Source organism: Schistocerca americana, chromosome 3, assembly GCF_021461395.2.
Source record: "Schistocerca americana isolate TAMUIC-IGC-003095 chromosome 3, iqSchAmer2.1, whole genome shotgun sequence".
Lineage (NCBI taxonomy): Eukaryota > Metazoa > Arthropoda > Insecta > Orthoptera > Acrididae > Schistocerca > Schistocerca americana.
Genome location: NC_060121.1, coordinates 928804366 through 928819091, shown reverse-complemented (window position 1 = coordinate 928819091; position 14726 = coordinate 928804366). Strand labels below are relative to the sequence as shown.

The 14726-nt window shown below is 42.1% G+C and overlaps 1 protein-coding gene across 3 annotated transcripts in view; it reads right to left on the bottom strand.

The window, feature by feature from the left end:
• LOC124606623 (U6 snRNA phosphodiesterase) overlaps positions 1 to 12026 on the bottom strand; it is a 44549-nt gene extending 32523 nt beyond the window's left edge. The window contains exons 1-4 of one of the 3 annotated variants that reach the window (XM_047138615.1): positions 11862 to 12026; positions 5605 to 5747; positions 5335 to 5515; positions 5095 to 5254 (exon numbers count right to left, since the gene is read on the bottom strand). In XM_047138615.1, coding sequence (XP_046994571.1) covers positions 5095 to 5254; positions 5335 to 5515; positions 5605 to 5747; positions 11862 to 12025 — 648 coding nt within the window. In that variant the 5' untranslated portion in view covers position 12026. Of the gene's footprint in view, positions 1 to 5094; positions 5255 to 5334; positions 5516 to 5604; positions 5748 to 11066; positions 11213 to 11473; positions 11673 to 11861 lie in introns of those variants that run through there. The other 2 variants (XM_047138618.1, XM_047138617.1) reach the window with 2 other exon arrangements.
• Between the last annotated feature and the right edge of the window lie 2700 nt (positions 12027 to 14726).

Below are 14726 nucleotides of genomic sequence, written 5' to 3'. Positions count from 1 at the left end.
GCCTGAAGGCCATTCATCGAGTCCATACGTAACAAAATTTGTGTGAGGGAGGAACATTGAATGAAAACACTTCACATGTGGCAGACAAGAGAAGGTGTTCCATGCCAACAGAAGACGTGAAGGCATAACCCTCATGATCAGTGGATTTAGAGCCATCAGTGTAAAAAACAATGCCATCCTGAAACTTCTGTAAGAATGTTTGGAACAAACAACAGAACACCATCTGAGCAATGGAGGCTTTCAGACCCTGGAAGAGATCCAACCAAACCCATGGCCGAAGAACCAACCAAGGGAGATGGTCGGGAGAGAATGCAGGGAAGAGGACAAGGAGGAGGGATTGAATTCATGGCGGAGAGAAGTGCAGTGGGCCCCAGCCAGTAAATCCACCTGATGGTGGCTGTCCACAATCGCCAGACAGACAGTCTGCTGTTTATTGGGTAGATATGTGCCTGAAATGCACGAACCGAAAAAACCTCTGGGTGGCGGGACGTATGGCTTCACATTGCACTAATCACACACAACCTTGACCTTCTCTGGGAGGGTATCTCCCTTGAAAAACAACAATAAAGACGCCAGTGTCCTTGGGGTTATCCTTATGCCCTTTCTGCACATGCTGAACAGAAGGAACACCCCTTCGTTCCAGAGTTCATCAGTTTGAAGGATGAGTTACCTATGAAAACTGAGTACCTGGATCATATTCACCGGGACGTCGCCAAGATAATCACAAGCACGAAGAGCTGCAGATTGGACGGGAAGTTCTCATCAACAGGAGAACCATCCACTTCTTAGTGAGAGACTCCACTTCGCCAAACTTGTCTTTGATATTTTCCACAATAAATAATGGCTTTGTGGCAATGAATGTGTCCCTGTCATTCTAGTACAGACGAGGTAGTGGGGAAAGTGTTTCAGCCCACACTGGTGAGCCTGGCCCTCCTTCCAGGACGCAGCCAGGGAAGGGAAGGCCGCAGGGTCATAAGAAGCATCTTTCAGTGATTCATTACCACATGAAGAGATGGCCGTAGGAGAATGGCCTGATTTTTGGAGTTTGATACACTTCATGTGCAAAGTATTCGCCCTGATACCACCCAATCTGATCAGGGGCTCTCCCCTTGGGCACCACCCAGTCACAGCAAGGGCCACCTGGCACAGCTGCTGCTGCCAGGAGTTCTGATGCTCTGGAATAAGAAGCAACCACTCCTACGAAAGTATGAGGCGGCAACAGCTTAAGTATCAGAAATGTGATCCCTGTGTTGTCATATGACTTACCCAGACGGGTACATAACAGCCCCATCACACTGACTGGCTACAATGTGTTAACTGTAAGATGGCAGAGTTATGAGGGGAGTGCGGGGAGAGGAGGAAGCAAGCATTGGCCGGCGAGGGGAGAGGAGCCGTTGTGGGGGAGGGGGGGGGGGGGGACAAGGCACACCTACCAGTTGCAGTGCTGGCACTACAAATTGCGCGTCATGCTTACACGAAAGCAGACGAAAGGCTTGGAAGTAAAACTCGCTTTAACTGTTGTTCATAAACGAAACATTAAAATCTATATACACTCCTGGAAATTGAAATAAGAACACCGTGAATTCATTGTCCCAGGAAGGGGAAACTTTATTGACACATTCCTGGGGTCAGATACATCACATGATCACACTGACAGAACCACAGGCACATAGACACAGGCAACAGAGCATGCACAATGTCGGCACTAGTACAGTGTATATCCACCTTTCGCAGCAATGCAGGCTGCTATTCTCCCATGGAGACGATCGTAGAGATGCTGGATGTAGTCCTGTGGAACGGCTTGCCATGCCATTTCCACCTGGTGCCTCAGTTGGACCAGCGTTCGTGCTGGACGTGCAGACCGCGTGAGACGACGCTTCATCCAGTCCCAAACATGCTCAATGGGGGACAGATCCGGAGATCTTGCTGGCCAGGGTAGTTGACTTACACCTTCTAGAGCACGTTGGGTGGCACGGGATACATGCGGACGTGCATTGTCCTGTTGGAACAGCAAGTTCCCTTGCTGGTCTAGGAATGGTAGAACGATGGGTTCGATGACGGTTTGGATGTACCGTGCACTATTCAGTGTCCCCTCGACGATCACCAGTGGTGTACGGCCAGTGTAGGAGATCGCTCCCCACACCATGATGCCGGGTGTTGGCCCTGTGTGCCTCGGTCGTATGCAGTCCTGATTGTGGCGCTCACCTGCACGGCGCCAAACACGCATACGACCATCATTGGCATCAAGGCAGAAGCGACTCTCATCGCTGAAGACGACACGTCTCCATTCGTCCCTCCATTCACGCCTGTCGCGACACCACTGGAGGCGGGCTGCACGATGTTGGGGCGTGAGCGGAAGACGGCCTAACGTTGTGCGGGACCGTAGCCCAGCTTCATGGAGACGGTTGCGAATGGTCCTCGCCGATACCCCAAGAGCAACAGTGTCCCTAATTTGCTGGGAAGTGGCGGTGCGGTCCCCTACGGCACTGCGTAGGATCCTACGCTCTTGGCGTGCATCCGTGCGTCGCTGCGGTCCGGTCCCAGGTCGACGGGCACGTGCACCTTCCGCCGACCACTGGCGACAACATCGATGTACTGTGGAGACCTCACGCCCCACGTGTTGAGCAATTCGGCGGTACGGCCACCCGGGCTCCCGCATGCCCACTATACGCCCTCGCTCAAAGTCCGTCAACTGCACATACGGTTCACGTCCACGCTGTCGCAGCATGCTACCAGTGTTAAAGACTGCGATGGAGCTCCGTATGCCACAGCAAACTGGCTGACACTGACGGCGGCGGTGCACAAATGCTGCGCAGCTAGCGCCATTCGACGGCCAACACCGCGGTTCCTGGTGTGTCCGCTGTGCCGTGCGTGTGATCATTGCTTGTACAGCCCTCTCGCAGTGTCCGGAGCAAGTATGGTGGGTCTGACACACCGGTGTCAATGTGTTCTTTTTTCCATTTCCAGGAGTGTATATAAAAATGAATGTATGTATGTTTGTCTACTATGTGCTCACAAACCATTCATCCGACTGCAATGAAAGGAAAAAAGGTTGTCGCTTACTACATTTTCTCAGTACATACTGAGAATCTGCCGCAGTAGGCATGACGTTTTAATTTATTATTTCGTTACTATTAACTCTAATCGCAACATATTTCGCATACAGTATCCACATATATCAGTAAATGGGCCGGCACATTTTTGTTTCTTTACGACATATAATTCAGGAGATATGACGTGGTAAACATCGAGATGCGTGAAAAAGCGCCGCGTCAGGCATGCCGTTTTGTTCTATTATTTCTTCACTACTAACACTATTCGCAACACGTTTCGCAAACGTGTTAAAAAAGTATATAAAACCACAGGCGTATTCCTAAAAAACGTTGTGCCTAAATTTTAAATCGATCGATCGATCGTTCAACAACTTTCCGAGATTTCTTCCATTGCGAAGCACGGGCATACAGCTACTGTTTAATAAATATCTTAAACTGCAGCAATGAAGTACGCTTATCGCAAGGAAAGGAAACAGTCTGAAACAGAATGGCAGATTGTTTTTCATATTTATTCGAGATGTCATACTTTTGTAAAACCATTTAAAGCCACCGCTTTCACTGTCACTATGTTCCGTTTCTTTGTTTGATTAAAATAGAACAGAAATACTATTTACATTGTTATTTATTCAAGCTGTAATCTTTTGTAAAAGCATTTCACGCCATATGATCAATCGCTTTCACTGTCACTGTCTTCCGTTTGTGTGTCTGAGTCTTCCTCACTTATATCTGATGTGGTAATATAATTTTGCGAGCATCGCTACGTAATGCTGGTTTCCTTCTAACCTTAGGCCTACCGGTTGAGGTTGTTGGCGACTGCCGAGATGGGCCAGAAACTGCCTCTTCACTCATTTTGATAAAGTTTAGCACAACTGTACAATAAAACACACAGAACAGTACAGCGCAAAACAATAACGAAGCAGACGACAATGGCTACCTTGTACAACACAGTCAGCTACGTAATGTTGGCAGCAGTCGAAACTGCGTGCCTACCGAAGCCTCCCGACGTGTACCGACTTCTACCGATTCAGGACTAGGGAGAGGTCTGCCATCTAAAAGTTTACACACTGTACATGTGCTGATGAACCAGTGTGGCGGAGGGTGCTATAGTAGGGAAGGAAGGGGGGCAGAGGAACCCGTGCCGTAGGCACTAGGGATGGAGTTCTTCCCCAAATGGCTCATACTACAGAGAGAAAATTTAGAAGTGGAGGCCAAACCCCAAAGTGGGACCAAAAACGCCTAATCAGAAGGATGACAGAGAAAAGGTAAGGGGAACAAAACTGCATGGAAACCAGGTGGATAGCAAGATTGACATGAGTAAGAACACAGAGAGAAGAGGAGGAGGAGGGGGAGGGGGAGGGGCACAACGGGAGGAGGAAGGACAGGAAAAGGAATGCAGCCCAGGAAGGAAGAATGGACTACAATAGCTCAAGGCCATGTACAAACTCACAATAGAACCACAAGCCCCCTGGGGACGGGTTAAGGCACTGGACTAGTATTCTGCAGGAGTAGTGTTCAGATCTCATCTGGCCATCAGATCTTCAAAAACATTGTCAATTTCCTTTATGAGCTTAATTCTGCTATTTGGACTCTCTTACAGAATTTAAAAATCTCAATAATTGCTGCAATATTGACAGTTCTTGTCTGAGAAAATTAAATTCTGCTTTTGCAACACTGCTACAAAACATTTTCAGTACTCAAAATGTCTCATAAATGGGACCTTAACTGCTTACATAACCAGCAAAACTAACCAGAATCTATAATTACGACAGTATTTCACTGATGAAACTTGTGCCACCATATGATGTACTTCAAATCTGTTACAAAGAAACATAGGCACTTATTACGAGCACATTTTAAGAACAGAACAGGCAAGAAGCAGATAACTACCAACTGCTGAAATAATGGCAATTGATGCTAGTCTGGAACACAATTTCAATCTGTGCATGCCTTACCTACATGCTAATTGTGTGCACACTTAACTTAACCTCAATTCTGTATCAAGTACAATATTTTCTTTTTTAGAGATAATTATGATTCTTACCTCATAGAAGGCAGGTAACTTGAATTCAGAAAGACATTCATCTAACACTCTTATTGCACTCATCAGAGCATCTGCCCCAGAAGAAACTGTCAGCCCAATAAATGTTCTGGTTTTTGCTTCATTACAATACACATTCACTGAATCAAATGTTATACGAAACCTGCAATTTTGAAACATTGAATACTTATTTGAGAGCCCAGTAAAAAGTTGAATCTGCACAGAACAGTTTGTGTATTTTACCTTGGCAACTCTTTTACTTTCTCAGAAACAGAGTCCACAAAGGGGTCAATCCAGTGATGCCGCAGTACAACTGTTTGGGTGAGGCTTATGTGTAAGTCACTGACAGGTTTAAGTACAGCTATGCTCTCCAACAGATTACAAAATACCTCCAGCAAAGTATGTAGTGAAGGCGATGGATCACCTGCAATGTTCATGTATTTCGTTAGAAGTTTCAGAAAACTATGTAACATGTAGCAAGTTCATTTACATGTGATATAAACTATTTATTACATGGTATATATACAAATGTCACCCAGTTTCCTCTTTCATGTGGAAAGGATCTTACTCGTCCTTCATGAAGCAATGGATCATCATCTGTTCTTTCTTGTTCATCTTTATTGTAGAGCGAACGCAGAGCAGGTGGAAGAGGCAATCTGTAACAAAGTTTTGTCTCAGTACAACTATTAATTTTACAGTACCTATTCTATCACAAATGAAAGTTGGACTGTGACAATACAAAGTCAAGGATTTATGAGAATACACTGAGCTTTTCAATTTCCACATAAACCTGTGACACTACTAGCATTCTGCCTTTGCAGGCAATGACTATCTACAACAGTAAATTACATTTCCCTGATCTTTTCATACCACCACCATTCCATGGCATCAGTTACAGAAGACACCTTCAGACAATGATGACAGAGGGGATAATGATGGAAGATACGAATCAGCATTTACATCTAGTATGGGGGGGGGGGGGATTTTAGCCAAGAATATCATCATAAAAAACTGTTCTCATAAGGTCCCATAACTAACAAAACTTTGTAGACTCAGTGGCCTATTCTGTGTGTTATTTTATAGCAGAGTACTCATTATGCCCACATTGTAACTGGCAAATAAAACACACGGCAAACAACTGCTATTGTTAACTCTTTAATCTTGCTTGCCTGATTATCTGAAGTTATTAGTAGCATTATATTAATAGATTTTAGATTACATTTGTCTGTATGCAACTGAATAATTTCAATTTTCATTTAGCCAGATGGTTTTCACCTAACTTTATTATGGATTCTTTAGTGGTCTAAAATACACATTCGTTAATTTTTTGATCTCATGAAGAGGAAGAATCTTCATGGCTGTGTAACAGGTCAAGGTATAAATTAACAAAAGACAAGAAAATCATAGAAACCTAACCTGTATACTGTTTCATCACTACACTTCACTATACTACTTATGGCTATTCATGTTTATTCCAACTAAATTTAATCAAGTAAATGAGAAGGAAATCTGTTACTCTGAAAAGAGCTGGTGCCTCCTTAGTTATTCTGCATAGCTGCAGTTTATCTCTTACTTCTAAATTATTATTTATGAGCTATGTCTGCAAGAACATAATTACTTTCATCACTAAATACAGAGCGACTTTAGATCACATTGCTGCTTTCCAATCAGCTTTACAATTAACACTGGTATTTGCCAAGTAGCTAACAGAACCTTTCAATCCTTAAATTGTAAAACAAGTAGATAATGAGGTATATTTGTTTTAATTTCTTTCGAGTTAGTGAGTATTCCCTAGTTGAATGAAACACGTTTGTATCAGAGTACATAACTCCACTCAGAACCCTAAACAAAAAGGCAGCAGAGTCTTCATAAAAATTATCTTTTGCTTATACTACTGCTGTTGGCCACTGTTCAGCATAAACTGATTTATATGTCAGAAAGGATAACCATTACGGAGTAATACTGGGAAAGAGAATAAGAATGCCTAAAATAATTTAAGAAGCTGCTTCAAGATCTTACCTACTTCACACAATATTCTTACTGCTTGCTTCTACTGAATAAACACTTTATTCCCTTTAAGCCCATTGCCCCAGCAAATAATCACGTACACTCACACAAAGAGCTATGCCAATACTGCAAAGGAAAATATCAACATTATTAAGGAAAAGAAGTTGCAGCGACTGACTAAAGACAGGTGGCGCTCCAGGTGTCTCACCTCAGCAATGCCACCCTAGGCCAAAATGTCTTTATAAGCACAGGCCTGGAACCCCACAGTGCATTGATCATTGTGTGGACACACTATTGGAAACTGGCTGCCTGCTACAGGATTGGACTTCTGACTGCTTTAAGGACTGTTTATTGATGAGCTGATTATAGCTTTTGGATGACTTACAGTCTATCTGGTATCATTCTTCCATCACCAAGCTTGCTCGCTCACCGACTCAGCTCATTCCATCTTTTGGTGAAATGTAAGTTGTTCTGTGGCTGTTTCATTGTGTATTAATAAACGCTGTGGATGATGGTCGCAAAAATCTAATCAAGTGTGTACAAAAAAGGTGACAAGGATTCTGGCCACTATTCCCTAGCACAGGACTCTAACCTGTAAACATGTTCTCAAGAGTTTCTTAAACTTTGTGGTAGCAATCGGTGCAACTTGCGTGGCAACAGGCAAGCTAGGAACAGTGTATAGAGTCAAGGGTTGCCACTTTTCCCATGCTGTAAGAGACATCTTGTATTTTAAGTGAAATTTTGTGTGTTCTATTTTGAACTGCTGACCTGTAAAAACGAATGTGTGTGTCTCTTAATATTTTAAAATCTGTTAATCAACTGACCTCTCAAACATAGCAAGACAAAGTGACTGCAGCAGAACTATTGTGTTTCACACTGTAAAACACCCACAGTTACACCAACATCAATTGTTCAAATAAACTTCTCATATCTTTGGGGATTCCAGTGTTGCTAGCAGTGTTTCACGTGGTAGAACAAAGGAAGAAAATTTAGGGCAATATATATGATTTCAAAGCCTCCAAAAGTTATTGTGACTGAACTTTTGCTAAAAATGGTTTCTTTTCAGTTGCAACATAGCCAGCAATAAAGGCAATCATAAAATGTTTCCTCTCTCTGTAAGATAATTCACAGCTACAAGTGGTGTACAGAACAGTTGCTGGACTTTTATGAAAGTGCCAAATTAATGAGTGTGTCATTAAGGTAGTTTATGAAAATGGCCTGCCTTCAGACAAGATTAATGCCTATACTGTTCACCTCCGCAGCACAGCAGTAGTGTTACCGCCTACCACGCAAGGGGAGCCAGGTTAGATTCCCAGCAGGGGTCTGGGTGCTGTGTGTCCATCATTTTCATCATCATTGACACACAAGTCGCCGAAATGGCGTCAACAAAAAAGACACTCAATACGGCAGCTGAACCCCGAGGGGGATATCCCTGTCAATAAATGCCATATGATCATTCCATTTTCAATGCCTATACTGCAGACAACACTAACATAATTTGCCGGCCGGAGTGGCTGAGCTGTTCTAGGGGCTTCAGTCTGGAACCGCGCGACCGCTACGGCCGCAGGTTCGAATCCTGCTTCAGGCATGGATGTGTGTGATTTCCTTAGGTTAGATAGGTTTAAGTAGATCTAAGTTCTAGGGGACTGATGACCTCAGATGTGAAGTCCCATAGTGCTCAGAGCCATTTGAACCATTTTGAACTAACATAATTTATGATAAGCAAAATTCTGTTTTTATGCTGCTTTATGATGCATGTTGCAGGAAACTGAAGTCAAATTGCTCAGCTCACATTGCCCATAATACGAGGCATGCAACTGATTACTTTGATACAGACACAGAAGATGTTATTCTGAAAATATATGTCTAGATCTTTAATGGGTGGAGATATTGAGACACATTACAACTGGCTAGCTTTCTTTAGGACATGCAATAGAAAGATTAATCCAGAACTCGCCTGCCACCAAAATCTAGTTTAAATCACTGGGAGAGGACTGTTCCAAAGTTCCGAAGAAGTATCTTGATCCAGAAGATGAACTCAAGGATATGTTGGAACACAAGAAGGAAGATCAGTTCTTCGTAACTGCTGTTGAGAATGCCATAGAAGTTCTAACTTCTTCAGAAAGAACAAAACTTGAGAAGTTGTATGCAGTTCTATCAAGAAGCCTTAAGGCTACCTTCAAGAATTGTACAATTTCCTGGTGGAGAATGTTTCAGTGAAGCCACAATTTTTTGTGTTCAAACAGAAACATATAGTTTTCTTTCCTGGAAGCTGCAGTACAGTTCTTCCAGTTACCTGAAATAACCAATGTGGAGGTATCGTACGTTCTAAGGTTCAACGTGAAAACATTCAGAGATTGTAAAAATATTAACTTCTGTAGTTTTTAAGATATTGAAGATATTATCTCATTGGATGGTCCTCAATTTTCGGAGATCACAGGTGTACTCAGATTTACTTAACTGTGCTTTATTACTGAAATTCTAAGAGTTGCAAGCAGCCTTATTTAAGACTATCTTAAATTCTGCCATTTCTGGTTCACCTCCTGCACCCTAACCATTTGAGGAATTGCCGTCCAAACCGTCCCTGCACTGGGATCTACCCATATCTGCCCAAACTGACCACTTTTGTAACCAGGCAGGGCAGTAACGGTCACTTCACTAGGTCAGCCATGCTGCACCCTCTGCCCACCAGCCAGCACTCAGCCATACAAACAAATCTATCTTACCACTTTCCAACTGTAGGTGGCTGAACAACTAGTCTACATATGTGTAACATTATGTAGTCAAACAAGGACATCCAACTGCATCCAGTTTGCTCAGTGGATGAGAGAAGTGCAGAGGAACAAGAAAAAGAATGTCAAGTCACCCAAAACAACTGATGGATGAAATTCTGTGTGTGTGTGTGTGTGTGTGTGTGTGTGTGTGTGTGTGTGTGTACACAAGGTACTCACCACTATGCACCATGCAGTGGCTTAGAGTATGCATGTAGATGCAAATGTCTTCACACAACCACCAAGGGTCCTACATTGGTAGACATGTAGATATCTTCACTCTTGCTGAAGGCAGAGGCTTAGCCAACGTGTTTTCAAAGTTTACTGTCATTTGAGCTGGATGTAAGCCACCTGGGATATTAATGTTGCCCGCAGTCCTCGTGCCCCAATGTGGCGAGTTTTCAGCTCTAGCACCAACAGTGTGTTCCTAACATTGTTTCGATGCTTCAACTGTGACTTATCGGATGATAATGTGTTTGCACTTGTATACAACAAAAATCTATTGCACTTTGATGAGACAGAGCATCAAATCTAAAGTTAATTCTTTCACAACAGTTAACACAAGAACAATAAATGTTTGTAAACTCATGCTCCTAAACTCACTGTGTTTCTAACAAGAGTTGTTATCGCTGCCTTGAACAAAAAACCAGTACAGTTGTTAGAATTATATCAAAGGAGCAAGCATACACAACGTAAGAAAAATGCAATTTAATTGCTTCCCAGTCTGTGATAGTCACTACAGCAGGAAAACATTTCGGGACAAGTTATTACGACCAGGTTTTAACGCTGAGAAAACAAACTAAAATGATTTTTTATTTAGAGTTTTGAATTCAAAATAACACAGCCTCAGAATATGGTTAAAATGTATACATGTCACTAAAAAAATTAAAATAAAAAATAATGCTTTCTTTCAAACAGCTGTGAATGGGCATATAATTGACTTTTCTTTGGATCCTGTAAAATTATAGTCTTTTCACTGCATTACACTTAAATTATAAGTACATCTTGACTTTTTTCCACACCCCAGAGACCACACTCCACAGCATATGACTAATGTAATCTGTAATTGTCTATGTGCGTATGTCACATAGGGCACGTCAAGAATATAGAACGTTCAGCGTCACAAGTTTCTTCAAAACAATTTTAATTGGCCTTTCTAATATTATAGATTACATAGAACAATATTTGCAGACTCACTTTATTAGACAATCTGCAACACTGCGATATTCTTTCTCCATTACAGTCTGATTAAAGTTAAGATACCTACATATTCGAGTCATTTTCTGCATATTTAAAAAAAATATTTCACGGTACGCCTCTTTAACGTTTTAGCCGTAAATCCTTGACCCAACGTTACAGATGTTTTACACTAATGTCTACGAATATTAACAAGAACAAAACTTAGGTTTTTAGGCAAGCAGAAAGACTGTTGTGAAAATGTAACACGATCATAATCGACGTACTCACGAAGTCATTTGCGATCGTAAGAAATGGGTGCAGTGACAAGTATTGAGCGACCCAATTAACAATGTGTAACTCTTACCCCATGTTACTGACATCAAGCCAATTTGTTCCAACTACCTATAAACAATAAAACACTTTACCGTGGGTATGACGTGAAAAGGGAGTGCGCTTCACAAAACACTGGTCTCAGTATGGTGGGTTTCATGTTCTGTTTTCAGAAAATGGCTGTAGCAGGAAAAGTGACGTCAACTCACAAAAGCTTTATCAAGTCCACGACCAACCAGTCGCACCCTCATTAAACATAAGTGTATACATTTATACGACTTCTGCTATTTCTCTGTATTAACCCTATCCCTGGATAAACAAATGAAACTACATCATTCATTCGTTACAGCTTAGTTCCTACAGCAACTGCTGCAAAAAATCGGTACGCCTGGAAATTGGAGATATAAACCGCCTAAGCTTCAGTGTATATACAAAACATAACCTACAAAATCGTTACGATCCTGCTTTAAACAAAGAAATTACTTTACAATGTCTGCACTCCTTTTCTTTTCTTCTGTTGTATTCCAATCTGCTGGAACTGCTCTCTTCACTGAAACTCTGACGCCTGGAACTGACTCTTCATCACTGTTATCACTAGAACCGTAACCACTAAGCAGTCCTAGAGCACCCTTCATATCACCCGCCATACTTTACTACTGCCACCAAAGACTTACCATACCGATTCACACTGACTTTCACGGAACTACACCACACACATTACTGTCGCGACAGCGACCGGCGACACTCACTGCTCTGAACATTGTTACCGTCTGACACTAGGTGCGACATAGCGCCCCAAGCAGTGAGAAAGCATCCGTAAAATTAAAATTTGTTTTTAATTATTTTTCTAGTTCATTGACGAAATAATTATTACATTTTTTGCGTTCCAAGAATTTATAAATTGTCATGAGATAAGAACAATCACGCAATACACATAAAGACAGCCGAATCTCCCTGATTCAGTGACATAAGCTACAACTTTATGATGAGGAAATACTTTCGAATATTTGTATAATTGCAGATTACTCCATAGAAAGTAAGAGAATACAAAAACGTATTTCATGGATAATAAAAAAAACATTTCTTGTGTTATCTGTTATTCTCTTGGCGCTTAACTTCTCTGTATGGGGAGTAATGTTTCGTACAGCCTTACAGTTCACTCCAGATTATATGCATCTTAAAAACCTTAAAATGTACATGAAAAGTGTCGAAATATACAAGCTAGTTACTGCGTGCATTATATCTCAAAGTCGAAGCTGTGGAGGTGGCGCAGTGGTTAGACACTGGACACGCATTCGAGAGGACGACGGTTCAATCCCGCGTCCGGCCATCCTGATTTAGGTTTTCCGTGATTTCCCTAAATCGCTCCAGGCTAAAGCAGGGATGGTTCCTCTGAAAGGACACAGCCGACTTTCTTCCCCGTCCTTCCCTAATCCAATGAGATCGATGACCTCGCTGTCTGGTCTCCTTTCCCCCAAACTACCCAACCCTCGAAGCTGTGCATATCAGTTACGAGGAAGAACTCCGGCCATGGAGGTTAGGAAGGGGGCCTTTCTGGAATTATTTTCTAAAAATTTGCAAACTGGGGACACATACAGTGTTTCAAGAGTTCTTACTTTTTGCTATTGTTGTCGTTAACAAGTGGATGCGAAGCGAGTGAGCCGCAGCGAAACAATCGATATGCACAAATGAAATTCGAGATATATCGCACCCAAAGGGGCACACTAAAGACCTCCGTAATATCACAGTCTCATATTACAGTCGAGACACTTCGCCTCTATTTTGTTGCCTACCGCGCGAGGTAGCACCCCAAGCAGCCAGTAACTTAAACTGTGAGTTCGGCGCGATCGTGAAACCGAATAGTGGCTGTTTATTTTGATTTCTACAATGGTTTATACAAGCGGGAGGGTTTGTAGCGCACTACATTGCAGCAACAACAGGAAGAAGACACCACAGCTGTCTTTTTTCTTAGGTTTTCTAAGGATCCTGAGAGGTATGTACCATAATATTACTAAACTGTATCGTCAGCATTCACTTGCAAACTACATGTGTAGTAATGATTAATGTTTAATTTTAGGAGCAGAAAATGGCTATTTAGTAGCAGACGAGAAGACCTTATGAGAAAGAAAACAGTTTACCTGTATAATAATATTAGGTTTTCAGAATGAGATTTTCACTCTGCAGCGGAGTGTGCGCTGATATGAAACTTCCTGGCAGATTAAAACTGTGTGCCCGACCGAGACTCGAACTCGGGACCTTTGCCTTTCGCGGGCAAGTGCTCTACCAACTGAGCTACCGAAGCACGACTCACGCCCGGTACTCACAGCTTTACTTCTGCCAGTACCTCGTCTCCTACCTTCCAAACTTTACAGAAGCTCTCCTGCGAACTTGCAGAACTAGCACTCCTGAAAGAAAGGATATTGCGGAGACGTGGCTTAGCCACAGCCTGGGGGATGTTTCCAGAATGAGATTTTCACTCTGCAGCAAAGTGTGCGCTGATATGAAACTTCCTGGCAGATTAAAACTGTGCCCGACCGAGACTCGAACTCGGGACCTTTGCCTTTCGCGGGCAAGTGCTCTACCAACTGAGCTACCGAAGCATGACTCACGCCCGGTACTAACAGCTTTACTTCTGCCAGTACCTCGTCTCCTACCCTCCAAACTTTACAGAAGCTCTCCTGCGAACCTGCAGTTCTATCCAACGTCACAAGTGTTTCTTCACGAATGTGTTATAGCTTGCCACTCGATTCATGGTTTTTGTCATACTTGGGCTTAATTTAGAATCATTTTTAGAAACGTATATGTCTTCTGATACTACTCAAACTCTTGGAGGCAAGAAAATAACTCAAATATTTCGTAAATTACGTAGGAAATGGATGCAATGCAAACATAATGCTTACGACGCATCTGACGTTCACCTTACACGCCGCTTGGAGCGCAAGTGTCGCTCCATCTGTCAAACGGTAACAACTTTCACAGCAGAGAAAGTCGCGACTGCTATGTTAGACTGTGGTAATATTTTATTTCAAAAACAAAAATCAATCATGATTTTTTTAAATTAATACTATTGGACCAAAGCATCATTTACAATGTATTTTGATTTTTTTCTACTGTTGTAAACATAAACGACCAAATGTTCAGTAGTAAGATTGTGTCTTTATAAGCAGAAAAGAATCATTCTACATCAACTGAGGTAACTGGGCAGTAATTGAATTTGAGTGCTATATTGGCAATTAATGTTTCTGGTTCAGCTGTCACATTAATAAAACTATCAATTTGGCATGAGAGTTTAAATAATAATTATATTCATAATAAATAATTCATAATAAACAATAATAATTTTATTCA